Here is a 27,221-nt window from a genome sequence, read left to right on the forward strand (position 1 = left end):
CGTTTCGGTTAACGAACGACCTTCTGGAACGGATTGAGTTCGTTAATGGAGGGGCCACTGTATAAGAGCCCTTAACTCATTGCATTGATAAAGACATTAAACAAGGGAATCATAGTAGACATCATATCAGACCCAATTTGGAAACAATACAGTAGACCCTTGCCATTCATGGGTTTGTGATTCACTGTTTTGAAGATTCGCAGTAATCAGAGAGTGGCTAGCTTGTGTGTCTTTTCTCTCAGCACGACGAGTCACCCCACACGCTCGCAGCGTCTCCTCTTCCTCTGTTCGTGCTCAACCATCGCTTGTGATGCAGCATTTTGTGCTAATGATGCTGGTGGAGTGAAATGTTAAAGGCAGAAGTCAGTGATGACCCTGACAAAGAAAGTTGAATTATTAGATAAGTTAAAAGAGGGGATGAGTGCTGCTGTGGCTGGTTGGTTGTTTGGTGTAGGTAGACAGTAGTGCACTAAGGTAGTATAAGTTGCTATTGGAGGTTTTGATTATTCGTGCCATTCCTTGGAACCTAACTCCTACAAACAACAAGAGTTTACTAAATTTAAAATTGTAATATAATAAATTATGTAACTTGCAGGACCAGCTTGTGGATGTTACACTGCTTTGTGATGGTGGCAGCTACCCCGCCCATCGGCTTGTTCTGGCTGCTTGTTCCCCTTATTTCCACCAGTTATTTACTCGATTACCCACCCAACACCCACTCATATACCTCAGGGACGTCAAGCAAGCTGAGCTGGAGGCATTATGAGTTTATATATCGAGGAGAGGTAAGCAACTTTTTCCCATGTGTTAGTGTACAATTGCTCAGTCTCTCTCGCTCTACTCTCTCTCTCTCTCTCTCTCTCTCTCTCTCTCTCTCTCTCTCTCTCTCTCTCTCTCTCTCTCTCTCTCTCTCTCCTCTCTCTCTCTCTCTCTCTCTCTCTCTCTCTCTCTCTCTCTCTCTCTCTCTCTCTCTCTCTCTCTCTCTCTCTCTCTCTCTCTCTCTCCTCTCTCTCTCTCTCTCTCTCTCTCTCTCTCTCTCTCTCTCTCTCTCTCTCTCTCTCTCTACTCTCTCTCTCTCTTCTCTCTCTCTCTCTCTCTCTCTCTCTCTCTCTCTCTCTCTCTCTCTCTCTCTCTCTCTCTCTCTCCTACTCTCTCTCTCTCTCTCTCTCTCTCTCTCTCTCTCTCTCCTCTCTCTCTCTCTCTCTCTACTCTCTCTCTCTCTCTCTCTCTCTCTCTCTCTCTCTCTCTCTCTCTCTCTCTCTCTCTCTCTCTCTCTCTCTCTCTCTCTCTCTCTCTCTCTCTCTCTCTCTCTCTCTCTCTCTCTCTCTTTCTCTCTCTCTCTCTCTCTCTCTCTCTCTCTCTCTCTCTCTCTCTCTCTCTCTCTCTCTCTCTCTCTCTCTCTCTCTCTCTCTCTCTCTCTCTCTCTCTCTCTCTCTCTCTCTCTCTCTCTCTCTCTCTCTCTCTCTCTCTCTCTCTCTCTCTCTCTCTCTCTCTCTCTCTCTCTCTCTCTCTCTCTCTCTCTCTCTCTCTCTCTCTCTCTCTCTCTCTCTCTCTCTCTCTCTCTCTCTCTCTCTCTCTCTCTCTCTCTCTCTCTCTCTCTCTCTCTCTCTCTCTCTCTCTCTCTCTCTCTCTCTCTCTCTCTCTCTCTCTCTCTCTCTCTCTCTCTCTCTCTCTCTCTCTCTCTCTCTCTCTCTCTCTCTCTCTCTCTCTCTCTCTCTCTCTCTCTCTCTCTCTCTCTCTCTCTCTCTCTCTCTCTCTCTCTCTCTCTCTCTCTCTCTCTCTCTCTCTCTCTCTCTCTCTCTCTCTCTCTCTCTCTCTCTCTCTCTCTCTCTCTCTCTCTCTCTCTCTCTCTCTCTCTCTCTCTCTCTCTCTCTCTCTCTCTCTCTCTCTCTCTCTCTCTCTCTCTCTCTCTCTCTCTCTCTCTCTCTCTCTCTCTCTCTCTCTCTCTCTCTCTCTCTCTCTCTCTCTCTCTCTCTCTCTCTCTCTCTCTCTCTCTCTCTCTCTCTCTCTCTCTCTCTCTCTCTCTCTCTCTCTCTCTCTCTCTCTCTCTCTCTCTCTCTCTCTCTCTCTCTCTCTCTCTCTCTCTCTCTCTCTCTCTCTCTCTCTCTCTCTCTCTCTCTCTCTCTCTCTCTCTCTCTCTCTCTCTCTCTCTCTCTCTCTCTCTCTCTCTCTCTCTCTCTCTCTCTCTCTCTCTCTCTCTCTCTCTCTCTCTCTCTCTCTCTCTCTCTCTCTCTCTCTCTCTCTCTCTCTCTCTCTCTCTCTCTCTCTCTCTCTCTCTCTCTCTCTCTCTCTCTCTCTGTGCTGCTCACTAAGTGAAGGAACTTTGTATTAAGATTGACCAAAAGGCAATGACACTCTTTCAGTCAAACAATGTAGAAAATAAATAATTGAAACCTGCAGTTTTAGGAAAGGTTACTGTGATTTCTTGTGTCCCATCTTATGACTTTCTTTTATCAGGTGAGTGTTGCCAATAGCGAATTGACTGGTCTCATCAAGATTCTGAGAGCCTGCGCATTAAAGGGCTTGGAGATGTCTCTCAACGTGATCAACATGCCAGCACAGGAGAGAAGAGACTCATCCCCTATTTCACCAGGTTCTCCAGTTTCTCACAGCCATAATCCTCGCCCAAAGAAGGCACCCCGCCTCTCTACCAATAATGGGGAGTCAAAGGGCATAGATACCAATTTTGCATCCTTGTTGTCTCCAGCAAACAGCTATGGTCATGCTATAAACAAATCTAGTAATAATAAGAGTAATGATGGGTTTGCACAGTTAATGGATTCAGGGTGTGCAGACCTCCCTGAACATAACCTCGATGGAGACCAGACATCCAACCCTACTTGGGACCTCTCACTCTCAGAATCGAAGTTGCGATCCTGCCTAGAAGGTCTGGAATCTGTCACTGCTGCTCAAACACTTGCTCAGTCCGTTGCTCATACTGTCGCTCAATCCATTGCGATTCCCCGAACTCTCTTTACCTCCACTCCCAGCAAAGTCTCATCAAGCAAGAGGGATACTGGGGAGACCATCACTGAAGGCAATCGAGGGTCATCTCGAAGAAAGAATCATGAACCACAAGAAAACAAGAGAGGGAAAGGGCTGTCCTCTAACATATTATCATCCAGTAACCAAGAGAATGTGAAAGATGGAAACGTAAGCTTGACCACCATGTTTGTATTGGTAGTTTAGCATTCATGATATTATGTAGTTTCTCATAACTTCAGTTTAAACTTGATGAAAAAATCTTGAATATTTGTTTCTAGATTTTTAGGAGACAAATTTTCTGAAAGACAACAGATTTGTCTTTCATGTAAATATGAATGTACAGTCAGCAGCAGAAATTTGTTCCTAGTGAACCAGTATTTTATGAGCCAGGTGATCCGCAGCCACTGTATGAGGAAGAGATGAAATATATGCTTTAATTTGCTTATTATTTCAGATTTATGATCAGAGATTGCCTAAGTACTGTACAGTATACATTTCTTGTATACAGTGTATATCTTAATTAGTATCAATGTCTAAAATGTGGAGAAATAATGTTATTGAGAAATATACGACATTGCTTGGGATGATTCTTAACTGGGGATGCAGACGTACATGAATACAGCTACTTCTCGACTTTCGAACTACGACTGCCTCAATCATGCCAAAATTTTGTCAAATTACGTATTTTCGAGGTCCAACGTTAGTGATTGCGCTGTGTACTGACAGAATTTTCGTTTGTAATTCACTTTAAAATGGCTGGCAAGCTTAAAAGTGAGAGTTTTGTGGTGCTGAGAAGAAAAAGATACTCCCATTTTAGGTTTTCTATGTACTCTGTACAGTGTATTATTTTTGCATTTTCGACTTACGACCTGGAATTGGGTCCCTAACCCTGTCGTAAGTCGAGGAGCAGCTGTATTTGTACTGGTAATGACAACAAGCATTTTCCTGTAATGACACATTCATTACAGTATTACCCTGCTTTACGGTTTCACTTTCCGCGATTTCTCATTTACGCGGTACCTTGCCAGAACCGGACTTTCACTTTCACGGTGCATCTATTCATATCTGGCGGTGAAGTATAATTTTTTTTATTGGCTCATAAAACTCATACAAATTACCCTCCAGAATATAATTTACATTGCTGGAATTCTTACAATATGATGATCATTTTGAATATAAACATCATAGGTTTTGCATTAGACATACAAATTTTAGATCTAATGTAATAATTTGGTTTACACAAGCAAATATTTTATCGTTTGTGCATATATGAGGTTACATTCAAAATACCCCACCTGCAAGGAATCTAGAAATGTCAATTATATTATCCTAACTTTAGTCTGAGGTATTATTTATTACTAAACGTTAAAATCTAGTAGTTTCACCCAAACATTTCTCAGAGGTAGGAGCTAGTGAGCTGGGAAGAGGGAGGGATTTGAGTCCATTATTTGAATGGACATTAACCTGGCAACTGTATTTCTCTTAAATATTAATTGTGTGAGCATACCATCATAAAATTTAGATGTTATTTTTACTACAACATAGGTATTGTGTCGGAAAAAGTGGAGTTTAGGGTTGGGCCAGTCTCTATTGGAATTAATCCCATATGTTCTGTTGTTCACTTTACGCGGTTTTCACTTTCCGCGGTACCCTGTGGGTTCAATTGACCGCGTAAATCGGGGTACTACTGTATAAGGTTCTTGTATTTAATTTTAAGCTAGAGTAAATACTGTAGTTCCTGCTTATAATAGCATACAACAGAGCCTCAACATTTATGAGGGATGGGTTCCTGGGATGCTCATGAATGTAAGATTTTGAGAATAGCGTTCTTTAATATCATACCTTAAATTAGAGACCGAAAGCTAAAGAAGTTCTTGGGCAAAAAAATTTACTTAAGCCCTCTAAATACTGTACTACACAGGTACAGTTGGGGTCAAAAGTCTTGAACACTTGACAGTACAGTATTTGGCATGTACGTACCCGAAGATCTTTGGTATTAAGGAGAGTTTTATCCCATTTTGAGGTTCAGGGCATAATATGTGATGATAAGTAGTGTTATTAATATATCCCAATCATATATGTATAACTCAGAAGTAGATGCCAGATATTGCTAAGTGTTCAAGACTTTTGACCCCGACTGTACATACAGTTACTTTATACATTTGTATTATGTGTTCTGAAAGAAAATCAAATGAGAAAGCAAGTGAATGTGGTGTGATGTTAGGAAAATCAACTGGATCGCAGTAACAGCAACGTGTCATCTCCTCTGCCCCACATGGCTCGTATCACCAGTATTGCACCATCAACACACACAAACACGAATGCACGCCTGACACACAGCGCTGTGAATGAAACATGCATGTTGTACATACTGATTATTAAGTTTTCCTTTAAAGAATTTATTAACTGCTGTAAAGGCCTCATAAATGATACTGAAGATATTATTGCTCCTCCTTTATGACCTCTGGACTGGGATCATCCACAGTCTCCGATGAAGGGTTGGCAGGTGAAGAGAGAGACGGTAGTGGAAGTGGGCTGGGTCTCAGCGTTAAAAACATTTTGTTTAAGGAAATTGTATTGGAAACGTCTTGAGAGAATTTATTAAGGATCCTTATGGTATCAAATGCATCTATCACAATTAGCCACTCTTGAGTGAGGGAGAGAGAACCACGACCCTCACCCCCCCAAAAAGGTTCAACTCCCACACTCTCAGCCCAACATTACACCCTACATCTCACACACACACACACAAACACACCCTCCAACAACCACCCACACCCTCCATCAACCACCTACACACACCCTCCAACAACCACCCACACACACTCCAACACCACCCACACACACCTTTGAACACCACCCTCATCCCACATCACCCTCACCATCACCACCTACACACACACACACTCTCTCTCAACACCACCCACACACCCTTGAACACCACCCTCATCCCACATCACCCCTCCCCCACACACACACACACACACACACACACACACACACACACACACACACACACACACACACACACACACACACACACACATACGCCGCAACACACACACACATGCATGTGCACACACACACATCTGCACACACGCCCACATGCACTCAAACACCACTCACACACCCCTAACAAGGGAATTAAGATGGCAAACATGAGGAGTGAGGGTCTTATTGTGTGACAAATTTTCGTGTGTGTGACTGCGAGTTAAATATCAGCTGTTGAGGAGTGCTTAGCAACACTCCTTTCCACTCCATCTCTCTAATCACCCACACCTTTCTGCTTTCTCACTCCATATTTTAAAATGTTATGTAATGTAATGTTGAAGGGATACAACTTTGTTCATTTATACTGATACTTATCACAATCTCCCTAAAAATACTTTAGGTTTCATGTTTATTCAAGACATCTTCAGGTCATGAGACCCACTAATCCCCTGGCCAAGAAAGGGTGACCTGACATTCCATCAGAAGGTCAGTAATATGAGACCACTAATCCCCCACCCTACCTCCACCTGACATTGCGTCAGGTCAGGTCAGGTACATGAGACCCACTAATCCCCCACAGCTCCATGGGAGTGGAAAATACCAGTCTTTGCTGTAACACACGGCTTCATTCACACCCATATCATATAGATTTTTAGTTTTCAAATATATTTATTTAACCAAACTTTTAGATAAACTATTCTGGATTATTGTAGTAAAGAAATGGAGTTTCTAATTTAACTAGAACTGCATTTACGGACTCCGGTAGTTTAGACTCAAGGAAAACATCTCCAGCACCCAGAAACATTCTGGGGAAGTGGGCTAGTGTGCCTCTGTGCAAGAGGTCTAGTTTAAACACTAAATTTTTTCCCAGTAACCAGAAAAGATTCTGAGATAAGGAATTTTTCCGGGTTTGAGAAAGTTGTCCCGGAAGTGCTCTGTACCAATTGTCCCGGCTAACAGGGATATCACTGTCGCGTACTGTATTTGCTTGCCATTACTACGCACTTTTCCCCAAAAACTTATCCAAAATTCACACTGGGTCTTATGCACCCACATCACCAAATATTGCTGGAAAAAGGATGGCCATTTTCAACATGTAGATATACAGTACCTAGGATCAGAGGCAGTCCCCTAATGAACCCAAGATTTACTAATTCAAATTTAATGTTACTACAGTAGTATAACAAATACAAAACTATTACTGGTATCCCTCATTTAATGTATATTTGAGATACGAAAATTTGCTTAAACGAATTTCCTAAATTTACACGTTTTTTTCATTTTTGAAGCTTATAGGAATTTGGGTCCCGGCAAAAATTCAAATCCTTCACCCCCATCTTGGAGATATGAGCAGAGATGTATTCTCGGTCAATGATCATAACAAACTTCCCTTTCCTCCTGCATCTCTCCCCAGCCAACATCTTTTGTTCCACCATTTCCCACCCCCTTGGTGAGCTCTGATGCCCTCCCTTAAGGTAATTGCTTCCCTTATTCAGTTCATTTGTTTGAATTCACAGCTGATGTGGTGGTGTGCTTATTTAAGTGTTACATTTAACATCACTGATGGCATTGTTGTAGGTTAGACTCAACACTTTTCTGTAGTCACGCCCCCTAGTCCTCTTGCTAGCAGGCCAAGCTGTAACCTTTGTTATGGTTATTATTCCTTTCGTAATTTTGGGTAGATAAATTTCACTTTCTTTGCATTTTTTTTTTTTTTTTTTTTACTCAGTTACATGCAAACACACTCCTACAAACATAATGTGAAAAAGAAATACAAAAATAATTATAATAAGGTCAAATATAAAGGAAATAAACATTTTTTTGTGTGTAAGAGTTAGCACACGAGCGAAGGAGCTGGAGAGGGGAGCAGAGGCAGCGTACCAGCTGGGCTGAGTTGCTATATTTAGCTTTAAGGCCACGCTGCTGCATATTATGCAAATGGTGTTTGTATTAAACTTTCATTTAGCTTCTCCTTAATGGTTTTATCTGCATTTTTCCTTAATAGTATTTAATATTGTTTTTGTTGTGTTAGGCAATAAATTACAGTAGGAAGGTAGGTAGGTACAGTACACACATACTGTACAGTAGATTAAGGCAGTATTGTCTGGTCCCAGCATTTGCTGAATACAAACAGGTTAAAGTGATACTGTATAGTATCTCCAAACACTGTACAGTATGCTGAAATTTAAAATCTAGGTTTCTCAGCACTCATTTTTGTTTTAATGCCTTCAGATCCCAAAAGAAAACATAAAATGTGAGTTGGATGCGGATGGCAATGTCCTGACTACAACAGAGACCAACAGATGCTTAGATCCATCTCTGATACCCATGTATGATACTGCCGGTGACCTTGGTGGAGCTGTAAGTGACCTCACCAACCCTCTACTGGCCAGCTACGCCCACATGTTGAGTCTTGGGGCTGAGGATAGGGCCTTTTCTCCCCTCATCCCAACCACTGTGCAAGAGCAGCAGGTCCCCTCACCAACAAACAAGGAGTCTCGAGTAAGTGGGGTATGCATGGAGTTTTTACAGCCACCATTAAGTGTTCTATAACCAAGTCATCAGTGAGTACAGTAGGCCCTTCAAATTGAGGGGTTAGGTTTTGAAAATGGCCGCGAATCGCCAAATCCGTGAATAACATTTGCTGACCAGGGGGTGAGGTACATATTTACTTGTATACAAAGAAATATATAGTGTATTCCCTTTATATGTTTGCCCTTAGGACAATTACTTCTTTTACCTGTATTGTGAATACAGGGTATGTGTGTGTATGTGGAAAAGCACACAAAACACATACAAATAAATAATAATGGGAAAATCCTCTCATAAGTAATCAGAAACAAATTGATTAAAAATGTGACAGTCTACCCTGAAGTCTACTCTGTACTTTATTAATAACAAAGCACGGAGTAGACTTGACCGATAGGCATTATCAATTGTTCTGATTATTGAGAGGATTTTCCCATTATTTATTGTGTTTTGTGTATGCTACGCCAATATACATTTACAGCTCCTTCCCGACTTCTGTGGGGTTAGGACCCCAAATCCAGGTCGGAAGTTGAAATGGTCATAAGTCGAAAATGCTTAAATAATACATACAAAATCTAAAATGGGTGTCTCTTTTTCTTCTCAGCACCTCAAAACTCTCACTTTTAAGCTTCCCAGCCATTTTAAAGTGAATTACAAACAAAAATTTTGTCTGTGTATTGACATTGGGACTCAAAAATATGAAATTTGAAAAAATTTTGGTACGACTGAGGCAGGTTGTAAGTGCGGGTGGTCGTGAGTCGAGTAGGTTGTAAGTCGGGGAGGAGCTTTACTGTATACAATATTACAGATAAAGGAATTACTTTCTCTAGAACAAATGGCTCCTTGTCCAGGCCACGAAAATGCCAGCAACTTTAAAACTGCTGCAGACATATTGGGTACATCCAGGGTGTCATCCGCAAATAATAGAGGACCGCAAAATAAAAATCCGTGAATTATCCGGGCGTACTGTAGCCTGTGAAATATCTCCACCTGAACACTGCTGTGACAGGAGGATTGCCATATTCTAGTAGCAAGTAATCAGTAATTTTTAGTAAAAATTAAAATGAGTCTTGGTTCTTACAAATACAATCTTTCCTCGACTTACAACGGGTTTCCGTCCCGACGACCAGGTCATAAGTCGAAAAAGCGAAAATAATACATAGAAATTCTAAAATGAAATACAGTACAGTAAAAATTAATCAATAATGAAAAATGAATAAAGTGTTACTGTGCACTTATCTTTAATGTAGTCAGCTGAATGCACACGGGACCTCAATAATGTTTTAATTAAGCATGGAGACTACATTAACTGGATGAAGCAGAGGAGACAGGGCTGGGTGGGTCATCAAGTTCACTTTTTTCAGACAGGTTTACAGACTTGCTTGTTAAAGGTATTGGATCATCTTTAGGGAGTGAAGAGGCAGCAGTGGTGGGGCGTGAGGAGACAGCAGTGGGGGACTTCTTAAAAAATATGTCCAATTTAGACTGCACAGTTTGCCTTTTCTTTTCATCGTAAATCTCCCTGTACCAAGCAAGTGCATCTTGGATCAGTCTGCCAACTTTTGCAAAATGCTCAACATTTTGATCCATTTCTTCAAACATTTGCATCCCCTTATTAATAGTAGCAAATGCCTCTGCCAAATGTTTCACTGAAAACTTTTTGGGGGGTGCAGGTTCTTCTTTTACATTTTGTCTCTCTTCTTCCTCTGCAATTTTCTGTGCATCCAGTTCAATAAGATCCTCGTTACTGAGCTCTTCTGCTACACTTTTCAACAACTGCTCAACATCTTCATTATCAATTTCTAACTCCAGATGTTTACCCATCTGCACTATCTTGTTACTAATCTCATAAATTGCTTCATCTTCATTAAATCCTCTGAAACTGTTCTCATATCTTTTCAGGACCTTCTTCCATATTCCATTCATGCACTGACCTGTAACCTCATCCCATGCTGCAGCTATGTTCTTTGTACATTGCAAAATGTTGTAGTCCTTCCAAAACTCTCTAAGCGTTTTCTCACCTTCAGTAGCAGCAATAGCCTGAGCGAAGGTAGTACGTAAAGAATACGCTTTAAAAGCAGCAATAGCATCTTGATCCATGGGTTGGATGATAGAGGGAGTGTTAGGTGGAAGGTAGACTACCTTAACATCAGGGTGCAGGTCGTCCAGGTGTGGTGGGTGTCCCGGAGCATTATCTAAAATTAAAATCTTGAACGTAACCCCTTGTTGCAGACAATACTCCTTGGCTCGTGGAATGAAACAACTTAGGAACCAACCCACAAACAGTGCTAGGGTCATCCATGCTTTCTTGTTACTGTGATAAAACACTGGCAGTGTGTGTGCTTGCTGACATTTTTAAAAGCCCTTGGGTTCTCTGAATGACATATCATGAAGGGTTTTACCTTGAAACCAGCTACATTCCCCCAACAGAAGTGTGATTCGGTCTTTGAATTCCTTGAATCCCGGCATGGTTTTCGCCTCTTTGTGGATGTATGTCTGTTCTGGCATGCGTTTCCAGAGTAAGTCAGTTTCATCCACATTAAATATTTGCTCAGGCAAATAATTTCCCTCCACGATGACACGATCTAGCTCCTCCTTAAAAGCTTCAGCAGCACCCACATCAGCACTTGCTGCCTCTCCACTCACCTTTACACTGTGCAAGCAGTAACGTTTCTTAAACCTTTGGAACCACCCATGACTTGCTGTGAAGTTTTAGTCACACTCATCTCCTGTCTGCTCTTTCAGGCTTTCAAAAAGGCTTCTTGCCTTAGCTTGTATGGTTAGAAGGCTTAAGAGTACACGCTTTTACAGCTGATCTTTTATCCACATCACAAGTAATTTTTCCATCTCATGAAGAGGACCTTGTCTTTTTTTCGTTATTATTGTTGCCTTTATAGGTGCTGATCCTTTCACCGTTTAATTCGCTCCTTGTCCTCTCTCAAATTTTTGATATCGTCAAAGGAGAGTAGTCAAGGTCGCATCTAAATGGTTGATAAATTTCTTTTTCCATTTTCATATTGCATTATTATTTTCATTTCATATCAAAAAGTACTGACGGCTCTTTTTCTTCTCAGCACCACGAGAACTTCACTTGGTTAATTCTGCTGCCAGTCATTTTAAAGGGAATTAGAAACGAAAATTTTGTCGCTATTGGCACGACCACTAACTACAACAATGACTGACAAACAATCAACCGAGCCGGCTACGGTGTGGATGCTGTATACCAGGAGTATGCCCAGTCGCACGCTGTCGTATCGGGACCGAAAACGTTTCGCACTAGAAAATACGAATTTGAATATTTTTATACTTACTCGCCATGGTCAGATGTCCGGGTTGTCGTAAGTCGAGTACCTGGGGTATTGTATATTATTTTGGTTGGATTACCTGAAGACTCAGGCTTATTTCAACTAACGATTAAACACCCTAACAATACCTAGGGGTTAAATTAGGTACAGTTCACACTCCAGAGTAGCCTGTCAGTAATATGAGGCACTCGGCTGGATAATTATGAAGCAACCAAAACCATGAATCAAGATAATTGCGTCTAACATTTTTTGCTATTTCTTTTATTGTAATGTTTTTCAGTCACTAACCATATGATTTTTATTATTTATGTGTCATTTGATAGAGGAACTATAGTACTTTATGGTGGTGTAAGAAATATTCACATCATTTGAACTTAAGTATTGCAAAATGCCATTTTATGGTAATATGTCAAGTGACAATTTCCAAAATAATGTTAAAACCTTTAAAACTTTAAAAATAAAAAATGTTATTTAGTGTAACACTCGCATATAGCAAACACAATAATGGCCATAAATAAGGTAATAATTTTAAATCCAGCAAAAATTCCTTGGAGAATGCTGGCACGGGAACTGAGGTTCCCCTGGGAATACACCTCTGCCTCCTGCATATTGATTGGCTTTTAAAACCCACAACACCTACTTCACAGTATCCCGCCCCTGGTGGCTGCGCTACGAGGTGCATTAGTCTTTGTCAGGCTGCGTCAGAGGACCCTCTTCTCTTGCCTCCAAGCTAAGCATAATGCTGAAATTCCTATGTTTTTCAAGGCAAATTCACCCATACTTGGATGACAGATATACTTACCATGTTCCTAACCTCCCACACTGAAAGCCTAACACTCTGGCAACGTGTGGCAATTTATACACCCTGACCCCCCAAATTCATGCATTTTTGTAACCATTACCCAATTACTGTGTTTTGCGCTTGTCCGTGCTCGTTTCAGAAGAAAAAATATATAAATTACTTTGTAACTGCCCAAAAACATTACAATAATTGTTCTGAAATTTAAAGAAAATTATTGCAATCTTTATGAAAGCTTGATAAATTCAATATTCAGTAGCATTATTAGATTAAGTTTAGCTTATAACCCATACCCTTCATGACATAACAGCCTTGTGTTTGGTTACATTCTATGTATGAGTGGTTTACACAGAAAAGACAAAATATTGAATGCTGTTCATGGTTTGCTCTTTCTAAGTAAGCAGTAAAGCTTCACCAGCTGTTTAATTGTCCCAGTGTTCCCTTTGTTCCCTTGGTTGGTGGTGGCGGATTAAGGATCATCATAGCATAAAATTCCTAAGGTCAAAAAAAAGATGCAGACCTTCTTGCAGTAGAGGAATTTGTAAGTGAATTTTATGATAAAATTAGAATTTTGGGTGTTAATCCCAATCATATCTATATAGGTGCGTCCACACATGCGTACATTTTGTCGCCAACATGTGATCAACAAGAGGAAACACCGATCTACTGCACTCGGCCGCACCCTACCAGAATAGGAACCCTGTGCCTCATTTTGTCTTGTCGATCACATGTTGCAGACAAAATGCACACACGCATGGATGCACCTTAATACTGACAAGACAGGTCTCCTATAGCAATGTTTTCCTGAAAAAACTGCTGTTATAGCACACGAGAAAATTTTTCCTGATAAAATGGCAAGAAAAGACCGTGTGTCACTTTTATGTTGTTCAAATACTATTGGCATAGATAGACTTCCCTTTTTATTTATTTATAAAGCCAAATGGCCTCAGTAACAATAAATATTTTGTTGCAAATTAGATTTAGTCTTATGGTTTATTTTATTATGTTTTTAATGCTTATGAAGCAATAAAGATTTATTTTGCATACAGTATTTAGATTTAGCGTTTTAGTAAATTATCTTATATTTTTAAGGCTTATTCTGCTAATCTGTGACTTTTGGAAATTCGGCCACGGTGGGTTACCAATTAGCACGAATTTGCGAGTTGGGAGTGTACAGTACTACCTGTACAGTACTTGTATATAGGGTGGTTGGTTGATTTGTCATTATCCACCTGAGCGCTTCATATGTACAATAGGTTAACCTTTTCTTATCCGTCATCCATTGACAAATTTTCAGAGTCTGACTTGCCAGTTGTGTGGTGCCACCATCAAGCATATAGCAAACTTCGGCCACATGAAACAACATCTAAACCCACGTCGTTTTCCCTGCCCATGGTGTTCTGCTGCTTTTGGTCGTAAAGATAATCTAAAAACTCACACGAGGTAAGTTTGAGTCTGTGTGCATCCAAAAGTTATAATACACTTATTGTCTATTTCATTAGCATGCCACATATGTTGCCATAGTAATCTTTCCATTAACCAGAATCTTCGAACCCCGAGACTCTCCAATAACCGTTTTTTTTTTTTTTTTTTAATATAATTATTCTGATTACGTCATGTGCAATTCCGGAAAATTTTGAGAAAAATCTCTCCAGTCCAGGTATGGGAACAAATTTCTGACCCACTAAATTCTGAAGAATGTGGTTTTATGCTTACGATGGACATATCATTCCTTCAGCGTCCTCAAAAAGGCTTGAAGCTTATTGGTCTGTGGTTTGTAGGTGTGGGAAATGTGTATGAGTTACATGCCTCTTAGGGTGAAATGTGGAAGGTTGTAGTTTAAAAAACAAAATCCTGCAAAATCCATTTATTTGATTTGATTTCTCGGTGAATAGACAGTTGTTTTTGTCATTGTAAATGTACTGTATGCCTTGTACTCAACATTCAGTAAACAACATACTGCAGATTATCTATTGAAAATCTCCAAGTTACCATGATGTGTGTGTCCTTTCAATCATATGCTGTCAATGAAACTATTGCTATTTAATTACTTTAACTGCCGATTGGTTCAACAGTTAGATGACTTCACGTCTTAAGGGTGAGAGAAACCCCGAACGTGGACTCTTTCAATGTTTATTGATTGATATGGTTAAAACCTGGAGAAGTGAGACACTTGTTAACTACTGGTTACATTCCATTACATGTACAGTATACATTATACGTCAGTTAGTAAATACACTATTCTGTATGGTTATTATCCAAATTGCCTTACACTATGCACGTATGTAGTTCCCAACATTTCACCACTCACGTTTGCGGGCTTATAGCTCCACTTAACTCCTGGTTATAGCTAGTGCGTGTACACTCAAAGGGGCTGGACGATACTGTCAGCCAGAGGCGTCCCGAGCCCCTATCTATGGTCATTACAACGAAAAAACTTGTTCTGTGTCCACAAACATCTGGCGAGGTCACAGGTCTCACGGCCAGATGGGGTCAGAGGTCGCGGCGTACAAGGGCGGCAATAACAATTACCTTTCCTCAATTATTAACAACTCATGCATAAGCAATGTGCAAATCAAGTCTCAAGTCTTCATTGGTGAGTCTCAATTTTTTTTTATGAATCACAAGTGAAGTCTCAAGTCAGTACCGATACCGTATGCAAGTTTTTTTTTCACGTAGTGCTTTAGTACTGTTTGAAAGCTATGAAACTGCATGTCTAACTGTTTTAAGTTCATTAATGCTTACTCACCCCTCATTTGGCTGAGTCTGCCTCACCCTCTTACTTCATCACTGGGCTAACACTGTTACACTAGGCTCTCTGAGGATGTTGGTGATACAGTTGTTTGGAGATAATTTACATTGACATTGTACACCTGAGACCACAGTGTGGCATTGGGATAATAAGTATTCATGTATTTCCTCTTTTTATATTGAACATTACTGTTACGGTAATTAAAGATAAGATTTTTGTATGTAGATTTACTGAAATATATGTTTAATTTTTATTTACAGGAAGCACCATCCCGCAGAGGTTGAAGCACAGGAGGCTGGGGTGTTACCAACTGGGGGAGGAAGAGCTGATAATGATGAGAGCTTAGAGGATGGGAAAGGACTGTCAGGTCTAAATGGTTTGGAGAATGATGGTGGTGATGGCAGGGATGGGGGTCCAGATGAAGGAGACAGGGATGATTCATCTGATCACAATGAAGGGCTAGTCATTGCTGAGGACACAGAGGAAGAAGACGAAGAAGATGAGGACTCGCGCTCTCAAGGAGATGATGGTCAGTAAATATACAGCTGCTACACCTGCAAAGAAGATTGTTAATATCATAATTGAACAGGTGTATTGCTAGCTGGTTTCTATCAATCTGTAAAGGGAAATCGCAAGTTGGGATTTACATTTTCAACACTTTCTGTTGATATTACTTATTGGAAAGAGGAGTGTGTTGACTTCTTCCACTTAAGAAGAAAGAGCTCCACAACTGCAGAGGTTATATATATTTTGAAAGTAGATGTGTTTTTTATGAAATAAATTTTACAGTGCCTGAAAGTAATAGAGGCAGACCCAAATCTTTCTTCAGACAAAGATTTTGTATCTACTGACAATATCTGAAATGCCTTAATGTTCAATGACAGAATAATTGATGTTAAGGAATTTTGTATACAACCAAATTTTCAAGAAGCCTTGCCTCTTTGCTCATATCAGTACAGACTATAGATACATCTTGAGTGTGTTACTGTATTATTATACAACATACTTTTCTTATTTGAATGCATTAATTGATTATAGATTTGGTACCTAGTGGTGTCTAGTCAGAAGGAACATGATTACCAAATTAATGTGTGTGAGTGCTGTGTGTGTCTGTAATTGTGTGTTTTTATATGTACAAATGTTACAATGAAGCTGCAATAATAGTCTAGTCTGAATATTGCCATGCAAACCAAACATTTACCACATGTTAACTCTTTCAAATGTAGAAACATTTCACATTGTGTGTTGACATACCACTGCTCAGTGTTGCTGGTGATGACCTTGTTCACAATTGAACCTTACAATCCTGCAACAGTTTTATACTTCATAATCTTAACAGTTATTGTCTAGGTCCCATAGTTTTTTATAAGAAGAATAGATGTATACCTAAATTTTTCTTGATACAGGTACTGTAAATTTTAGTGATGTGGTAAAACACAGAATGTGCAGTACTGTACCACATAATTTGTCTGAGCTTGGTGCCAGCTGGTGTTGTGTGTACCTGCACCTTGATTCTTCACAGCCATTAAGAGTTTGCTTATATTGTACAACATGTGACTTTTGGCAGCTCTTGTGGCTCTTTAAATACTACACACACAGGACCCATAATTTAAGGACATGGGGTTGTGTCATACGATGTTAGTAAGTATTCCCAGGTTTCAGACCAGACCTTCCTAGTCACAGAAGAGGTGGATTGTAATTGTTCTAATATTAACCAACATTATAACATCTGGGTCAGTCACTACTGTTTAAAAGAGACAAAAGATAATGTATCAGTATAGCTTATGGAGGCACAATATTGACCTGTACAACATAAGCACTGCCATTCACCTCTTGGACAGAACCTGCCAGTGCCCGAGGGAAAAGCTGACTCTTGACAACAGAATCTGCTACTCAACGCTGCCATCTCACTTAATAGAATCTATTTTCAGATCAAGTTTCATTAGCTGTCTCAGAAACCGGTGAGGATTCAGGAAAAGAGTCTTGACTCTGAAGCTCATTCATTTCAAAACCTGTCCAACAATAAGGATTATCATCCTCCACTACTCAATTTCCTGTTCAAAGGTAAACTGTCAGCCCCTTCTAACTCAAGTACTGTACACTGTACTATGGATGGGCTGTGGAGAGAAATATATTTCTTGCAGGGTTTTTTATCTTTGACATTTACCATCATACAGTCCTGTCTTACGCAACAGACTTTGGGGTTACATTTATTTTTGAACATATTGAGTGGGAGGGCTTGCTCTGAGCTGAATACAATTGTCTGGCTTTAACCAGAATAAAATATCTAAATACGACACTCTTCCTTGAAGGGTTGATAAAACAAGGTAATTGTTGTTTTTGTTCAGTGATCAGCTTTCCAGTTCATACTGATGCCCAGTGTTGCACCCTTTTTTTATGACAGTAGCTAAATAAAGTGGGGAAGGCAAGCATTCTTAGTGGTAAGAATTTTCTAAGAATTCCTACAAATCTTGATAGTTTGGCTCTTCTAATATTTTGAAAAGAGAGACTTCAGTTTGACAAGTTGGCATGTTCCCTTCCCTGAGTGAAGTACAGTATAGTACAGTATACTGTATGTTTATGACTATCTGACCAATCATTATGTGAATTTATAAGCTCCATGTTTAAAGGATTTAAAATCCTTCACATAAAACCTGCCTCTGGAGCCTGTGCACTTGTTTCAAGATAATGTTATCCTTGCTATTACTTCCTTGCACATGATCTGTACTGTATTCATAATTCAGTTGTTTTCGCAATATTCAATTTGTTTGACATATAATACTAACACCATGTACGGTATAATTTACTAGAACTGGGTGAAGGACTGGGTAGTCACTGACAGCTAGGTTCTTCAGTGGACCGTGATGTGCTCAAAGATTGTTCATTATTTTGCCCACCTTACAAGCTCTGAGTGATACAAATGCAGTATCCATTTATTGGCTACTTTGCTTTGTTTTCATCTTTATTGTCTTATATTTGGTATAACGTGTGGTGGTGATGAAAACACCAAACTTCAGTCTCCCTTTTAAACATATTTCAAGGTTTTAAAAATGTAAGTACAGTACCCTTACAATCATCAAATACTTATTGATTTTTATGAAATTGCTCTCATTTTGAAGGTACAGTACAGTATTTTGTTTCAGAATACCGGTAGAGTCATGATTAAGAGTAAAGTCGTAATGTCAGAATCGTACATGCAGTACAATTATAACAATATACAAATAGATCCATTGTGATATACAAAACAAAATAATTTTCACCTTTTCCACAGTTCCATATGTTTCTGTCTCTTTTGAGAGTAGCCTGACACAGTCAACTGTACAGTATATCACTGTCAGAAGAACTCATTATGAATGTAGAAAATGAAAATGTATAAAAAAATTTGCAATCACAAAGTTACATGTGTAAACACAGACCGAGCGAGAAAGCAGCTGAATCCAACCATAAACTCGATACTCATTGGTTGATGGAGCCATGGGATGCAACCAAGACATTGATTGGTTGCAGGCTGTGGAAGATTTGTCCCTGCAACATGGAGCAGAACAGTTTGCATACATAGTCCAGCACCCACTCTAAAACAATGGAATATTACCGAGTAATAAAGACGAACCTGCCAAAAGTGGACCAAGTATTATTATAGAACATGGATAGACATTTAATGTACTGTACTAAAGAAAATGTATTTTGGGGACCATAGTGGATTTATCGCATTCTCTGATTTTATCAGCATTAGCTTGTTCTATATCATTAAACCTCTTTAGCACACCCATTTTTACTTCAAAGTTAATGACGTTCTTGACCTTCTTTAATTGCACTCGTTTTTGCAACTTTGCTCAGGTTTAACAGATGAAAACTCACAGTAAATCTGCAAGACACAACAGGGTCTTAACCAATATGGTGTTGGTGTCAACACTCATGCTAGAGTATGAAGTTGAGTGATGGGTGTTGTGTGTTGGTAGGAACACTTTCCAGGGTAGTTTGGAAGTTTCATTCAATTTTTATTTTTTATTTTATTTTATTTTTTTTTTTAAATAACAAAGTGAAATAGTGTATTTTATATTGAATTATGTTCCCTAATTCGTGGGCAGTGTTGTAGTGAACTAAAGACATACAGTATTGTACTGTATATTGATACAGACGATAATATAATTACTTCAAGCTCAAAGAGAGATACTGTAGACTCAATTATTTCTTGTTTTGATACTATTCAACTTGTTTAATCATAAAATTACTGTACTAACCAATTCAAGGCCAGAGAGAGAGATTTACAAACAGATATATTATGTTTACCAATTAGGTTTCAAAGTAAATGAAGAACTGCTTACCGGTAACTGATCCTCAATGGTCTCAAAGACAACTACTGAATCAGGACTTGACTAGGTGAGAAGGTTATATTTTACCAAAATCTTGTTCACGTTAATAATATAAATTGTTTACCCATTGTACTTTTCCTGGGGGATGCTTGATTGAGGTTACACCTTGCATGTCACATGCTCATATCTACAGCCATAAGAGGGGATGTTATGCCTCAAACTTTCATTTATATTTTTGGAGACTTTTAAACTTTTCAGTTAATGAATTGATGATTTAGGTTTTGATGATGATGATGATAATATTACTCTGGATTAAGTTGTTTAGGGGAAGCTGAAGATGGTCAGTTATACATAAACCAGCAAAGTCTGTTCTCAAGGTTACTATAATTGTCTTAATCTGTTGTCAAGTATAGCAAAGGTCAGCCAGGCTCAGGATTATTAATTTATTTTTGTAAATGCAGGTCATAACTCTAACAACGAATTCACTCTTGCACTGTGGTAAATGGAACATTTTTTCTAAATTTCAATTGAAAGCACAAAAAGATGGTTGAATATGGATAAATGAGTGGTAAAAAAAGTACAGTATCCTTCAAACTTGTGTTCCTCCATGTGTTGGTTTATTTAAATGCTCCTTCTAGTCTCCATCTGATTTCACATATTATGACATAAATTATTCCTGTAAAAATCCCAGACACATATCAGCACAATTACAATTCTGCGACTTATCCTCTGTGGATTACTAAATATTGTTTGACTGTGTATACTTTACTTAACAATCTTGTTGAACCTACTGTATTAGCTTTTGTTACAGACCAGGAGCAGCTATCCACTCAAATGTTTTGAAGTTCCAACAAACTTCTTTTTATCATATACTTTACCATGTTACCCAGTTGGTCTTACACACACACACATTGCCAAAGATGCCTCAGATTGACATTAACTTATAGGAATTGCTATTCACTCACGGACTTTGGGTCATTGAAGTTTGAGTTATAATGACAGAAACCTTTAACACAGTATACGTCTACACATAATGTCTATCTACAGTACAGTACTTTCTTTATCAATGTATTTAATACCAGAATTTCTGCAGCATTAAAGCATTTGGTGCTCTGCTGAAACATTTTAGGATATGGGTCTTCATCTCATCATATGACTGGAATTGTTGCCCTAAAATATAAGTGCTACTTTGATACCCAAATGCAGGGAAATTTCAAGGAGCCAAGTCTTGGCTGTAAGGCAGGTGAGAAGAGACTCAGCCTAGATTTTGCTATTTCATGGTGGTTTTTGAGCCAAAGGAGGAAAGATAGTATCCTGAAGCAGGAGAATAATTATTTCCTAATGAGTCCATATACTGTATATTGTTTGAACTTTGCTGCCAGTGATTTTCTATTATTTGGGCTATCAAAGGAGTACCTACATAGGCAGGCAGTGCTTCTAGTCTGATGAGAATGCAAGGGCACACACTATATCTTGAATGGTTTGAGCAGAGGTACAGTCATTTACTAAAGTCCGTTCACTTCTCCCCCTGAACCACGAACCCCAAGATCAGACTCATGAATTCGAAGCATTTATGGACAGAATAATATATCAATCTACTGCTTCAGGTTCATGGTTCAAGAGGAGAGGTGAACGGACTTTAGCAGTTGATTGTACACAACATTCAAGTGCCAGTACAATACATGAATGGAAAAAGTTATATGCTGTACGGTGAAGTTATATAGTGAAAGAAGATGAATTTTATGTTCCTGTCTTAATAAATTTAACTTATGAGTAAAACCCTGGGAATGACTGCAAATGCCCATGCATACATTTATTGTTCTCTTGCTCTGGGATTATCAACTTCAGAGGATGCACTCCTGCTCGTTATCCAGACCATCATAATTTTGGACTTTGTGATTGTATTTTGAAAATGCAAGTATTCCATCCTGCTTGAGTTTCTCACACCCAGTCAACATCACAGTGTTGTCTGTGGTTTCAACTTGTGATTATGTGCAAGGTACATTTGGGCTACATTTTACTATTTCAAGCCTCACTTTATCTGTCTATATATCAACTTCTCTCTGATTAAGATTGATAAATTAACAAATGCATTGAGGAGTAGAATGGTGTCTTTATACAGTATCTATATTCAGTGAATCATTGCTTAATTTATATTAGGATGATCTGTACAGAATCTTATCAAACACCCTTGTTTGTGTACATCTCCAGAGCATAACTTGTAAAGAATCAAAGACTTTTCTAATTTGTTTCTACTTTTGCATAGTTACTGTAAGCCTTTGTCTTTTTATTGCACTTACAAAATGAAACTCAGAGTAACAAGGAGTGGATATTTTTGTTAGAATGCATACTCAAGTTAGGATTAGGAAATGATTATGTGGAATAGAAAAGAAAAAATTGCACAAAATGGAAATAAATGTTTTAAGTCAGTTTGGTGAATAAGAACTACCTTATTGCTAGGGAGGTTAGAGGAATAATGGGTGGAAAGCAAAACTTGTAGTCAAAAGGGTTTTTAACCCACTCTGGTAACAAGGATTCCTGTCTGACTTTGGGAAGCTAATTTTGTTCTTTCAATTGTTGGATACCTGTACTGTATGGCCTAACTAATTTGAGGAGCAATAAAAAAAAATAAACTACAAACAATATCCCATGCTCACAATTCTAGGGAGTACATACCCTCTGTGACATGGATTTCCTGTCAAACATCACAGGTTGATGCCAGAGGGGAGCGTAGAAGCAAATCGTATATACAGTACAGGCAGTCCCCGAGTTACGACTGTCTGACTTACGATCATTCGCACTTGTGAACAAAATCCTAATATTACATTCACATCACAAAAATTTGTAATTAAAATCCCACGGTTTACATTATTTTCATTATACTGTACTATATTGTTTTAACATAACTTTATTTACAGTATTTATAGTATTTGTTATGTATGGGATATTATTGTTGTTTTGTATGGGCAGGGTTGTCTTTAACCTAATGTAAACTATGGAATTAACAGTGTTCTGACTTGCCAACAAATCAAATTATGTTCAGGGTCCAGGAGCGTATCCCTGTCGTAACTTGGGGACTGCCTGCACTGTATACTGTACCACCTTACATGAGTAGAATTAAATCTTGTTTTTAAGGATGTACTGCTCATAGGAAAACTTAATTAAAGTATATGTATGCTCAACAAAATAATCATAAGGTATTCAGCGACGTGGATGCAATTGAAGAGTTTGTTAGGGTTGGCTATAGAGAGGAAATTCTAGTACTGTATCTGAAAATTCTGATCTCCCAAATGTTATGGCATCAAGGACCAGATCTGTTGCTTCTTCCCTCTGCACAGGTTATATTAGTACCAGTAATTAGGATGTCAATTCCTTGATTTAAAATATTGGCCAAACTTAAAGAACTCAATCCATGCTTAGAAATAAAATTCATAAGCATGAATTAATTTACTGCAGTCATTCTATAAAAAATTTTCAGCCTCAGGACTTTTGCTTGTACACTCGGTAAAAAAACTACTGCTACAGTTTCTGCGCAAAACAACTGACACTACAAACGAAGTGTTTCAAAAAGGCTCCTGAGGCATTCCTCGCATTGGTAGCCCTGCGCGTGCTCGAAACAAGGTTCATGAAGTCATAGCTTCTCACAACAAAGGTAAACCCAGTACTGTACTAGATTTTCCGGAATTATCGACCGTATGGGAAAACGTCATTGGGTCGGGTTTCATTAGACGGTATGCGAAACTGTGGAGCTATTCAGATGTTTCAGAACAGCTTGGTACATTTTCCAATACGAATAAAGAATGACATAATGTGGCATTAGCCCAAAGTGAAGGAGCAATACAAATAGAGATACGAAATTCGGTTGCAAAATAATCTTATACCTTTACTGTATCCACTAATTCTGCCAAACATATGATGCATTCCTCTATGGCAACTCATCCACTTCCATGGTTACTGTAGTCCACGGTGTGTGGAACATTTAATATAACATACAGTTTAACTTATCTAGATATAGTGACATTCTCCAGTCATATTGTAACAAAGTAATTCAATATTGTCAATGAAATAGCTTAATTCGGCCAACCAAATTAAGTACGAAATTTTGCACATTCAGGCCTACCAACCCTCGCGAGACAATGGGAATGTTCAGTTGGAAAATCATCGGACCCTACCTATACAGTGGTTTTTTTTACTGAGTGTACATACTATAGAAGCATCAGTGTATTTATGGCAGTTTAAGGCTTAGTTAATATACAGAGCAGGAGAAGGTTGTGATCACTGAGAGAGAACACAAACAAGAGGGAATACAATTTAATAAATTACCCAAGATGTGCCACTAATCTAGGTGTTTTAAGAAATCTCTGCATTGAATATCCTTTTTTATTGACTATAGATATAAATTGACTATAGATATAATGTACTGAAGATTGTTAATAGATATGTGTTAAGGACTTGGCAGTAGTGAAGGTTTTGCAGTATTGTCTGATCAGGCACTAAAGAGCTTCAACAAGAAAAATACCTATGTTCACAGAATAGTTCTTCAATGGAAGCGAGCTGTAAGTTATGTGTACTTCATTACTGTATACCAAATTCATTTGTGTATATGTTCGATGACTTGTCAGATGGTAATATTAGTTATGTGGCTGTGCCTCAAAGTAAATATGTGATGGATTCATGAAACAATCTTACCACATTGTAAGGTAGTCGACTATTGTACTTAACTAGCTAAGTTAAAATGTAGTCTTTTGATGATGAAATATTCAGGACCTTAAGGATACATAGGTATCAACTTGACAGAAGTTATTACAGGTAGTTATATGATGTTATGGTAGTTTGGAGTTAAAACCAACTTTGACAGTCACTTGTAGTGCCTAACAATTTTAGAGAGCAAAACCTGATGATGTTACTGCACTCACCTCACATTGGTGGTGTTTGCTTTTTATTGTAAACAGATTAACCATAAGCACACTCAGAGATATACCACTGGAAGTGGAGCCTTAAAAATCCAGATAATGTTATACTCAAATGCTTACCAGCATTCTAAATCAGTTTTAATTTGCATGTCAAACAATTACAGATCTATGCCTATTGGGGATTACAGCTCACAGTTGGCATTACCACATATTCTATTCTCCAGTGTTAAATAATACCCAAACAATGAGAGATGTTTGGTGATACATGTTAAATGAAAGTAATTGCAAGAATAGATAAATATATTGCCTCATAAAAGCACTTTTAGGACTGTCCACCCCCAAATGTAGACAAGTTCTGTGTCGATTGCTCAAGAATCATCAATCTTTTGAGTTTATGGACTTATAAAATAGTGTGAAATGTAAAGAGTACAACCCTGTGCTGCAGAGGATTACTTACATTAGTAGTGTTTTGGTCATTTTAATATCAAAGAAAATATTACTGTTAGTTAAACTAATGTAAAATGCAGTTATATATATCCACGGAAAACAAATTATCGGCTATCTCTTTCAGTGGACATTAACCTTAAAATGAGATAATTTGGAGACTAAAGAGAATAATCACTTTTCAACATTAAACTTAGTGACAGCAAGTAACAGGCTTATGTTACACCAGGTTGTGAACTACAGTCACAGCTCAAGAAAACTGATCCTCCCTGGTGTTCCTAGCACAAGTTATCTTGAGTATGTCACACTGCTACTGCAATGTACAGTAGTAGTTAACTGTTAGCCAGAAGTACACTGCCTCCCTATGCAGCTATTATATTTCTGTGTAGACATTGTTGGCAGCAATAACTCACTAAAATCCAAGTCCAGGATCTAGTCAAGGCAGAATTTGTGTACTGTGTAAAGTCACTCTGTCATTTTGCCTGGCTCACTAGGAGTGTAACCCTTTCTTTGCATTTGTAGAAGGCAGTAAAATCAACTTGTGGAGCATGAATAATATAATTTATACAGTAGTGTAATTGATGCTCACATGCCTGAATTGAAGGATGGGGGATATGTTATTTCAACTTTGTCTCAGTACAGCAAAAAGAAGCATATGATAAGATCATTATTAGATGTTTGACTAGTCTAGTGAATGGAGAGCAAGGTTTGATATTTAGGCAGAAAGCAATGAAGACTTTTTTGTTGCTCAGTTTGTTTGGGTTTGTTTATTGGAAGCAAATTTGATACTAATATTAGACAATGGTGTTTGTTCCAAAGATGAAAACTGATACTAACGTTAAAGAATGGTGTTTGTTTCATGCTCTTAGGAAGAAGTTTCAGACTAATACCAGAGTTGTGTTGTTTCCTCGGAAGATATTAGCAATATCACACATGTGGTAGGGGAAGTGCTTTAGCATTATCATATGAATACTGTATGCATCCAGTATTTTGACCTAACAAGCAATTTATCATGCCATATTTAAATAATGAGTTGCAGGGAATCCTGTGATGAGTGACTAGTCAGAAAATAAGTTTGTTACTAATATACTGTATACCTGTACAAGAAAATTTTGTTATTTCTAGGGAGATGTTGTCATGTGGTTCACTAACATCAGATGTGTAATCTAGTCTCATTTAATAGCAAATACTAACACAACTAACCCTCAGTCATACCTCTTGCATTCAGTAAGTTGTAGCCTTGCCCCAGACAACATACGAGAATGCAAGTTTACATTTCTGACAGTCTATCTGTCTGTGTCTATCTCTTATGCCTCTTTCCCATCTAAAACTTTCCTTGATGTAAGGTTGAGATTTTCTTTTGATTGAATACCAGCATTGAGAATGTAAAAATTAGATGTTGACTTTTTTTATAACTAATGAGGGGGCCTTATACTGTGTTAAAAATGATGATGATCATTAATGAATACTTTTGCTATGATGTTTGGATGTCTAGTTCTCTCTGTGGTAATGTTGGGTAGCTCAATTTCCCCCAGGGATTTTTATTTCTATTGACATATACCATAAATGACTTTTTTAGTTTCATCTATTAATGATGTGATGTATCAATTGCTATGTGAGACAACTTGACAAGCATTGAAATCAACATCTCATAATTCATTATTTAGCTTCAGGGGCAGATGCAGCATTCCCCAAATCAGGGGATTCAGATGCAGAATATGGTGTGTATCAGTACAGTACTTTGTTTCTTCAACCAAATCCCACCTTCACTATACATGTTTTAGATAAAGGCAATTAAATGCCTGGACCTAAGACTGAAAACTAGAAATAAAATTTCAAGCCTATGTAGGCATCATTTCAAAATTTGTATAAAGATAACTTTTATATTTGTTTTAACATACCATGGATACTTTGATCATGTTGAGAAAGTATTTACAAAATGGTACCCAGATGATGGTATTTTCTGCATTTTGAAAGGCAAAGAATATACTGTATATAGATGTCTTACTGTATATTAAAAGGTGGTGTCTTGGCCCCCACTGGATCTGCCCCTAAGATTTAAAGAGATATGGAGTTATAAGGGAAGTACTGTCCGGTAATTGTCATTTATTTCATCAACCGATACTAGATAGAATCTTTATTAATTGTATACACGTCTTTGCATAACGCTACTTTAAAAGTGTGTGTGTG

At 38.4% G+C, this 27,221-nt stretch overlaps 1 protein-coding gene across 1 annotated transcript; it reads left to right on the forward strand.

Annotated features, from left to right (window-relative positions):
• Positions 1-595: 595 nt before the first annotated feature.
• On the forward strand, positions 596-27,221 carry LOC121873630 (transcription factor steA-like; the record flags this gene model as incomplete). Its single annotated transcript, XM_042377277.1, is given in 5 exon segments — positions 596-785; positions 2,458-3,153; positions 8,209-8,478; positions 13,907-14,052; positions 15,622-27,221. Coding segments are annotated over 5 exon segments (1,566 nt in total). The 3' UTR covers positions 15,899-27,221.

The sequence above is a fragment of the Homarus americanus genome, unplaced genomic scaffold (assembly GCF_018991925.1).
Source record: "Homarus americanus isolate GMGI-L3 unplaced genomic scaffold, GMGI_Hamer_2.0 scaffold51333, whole genome shotgun sequence".
NCBI lineage: Eukaryota > Metazoa > Arthropoda > Malacostraca > Decapoda > Nephropidae > Homarus > Homarus americanus.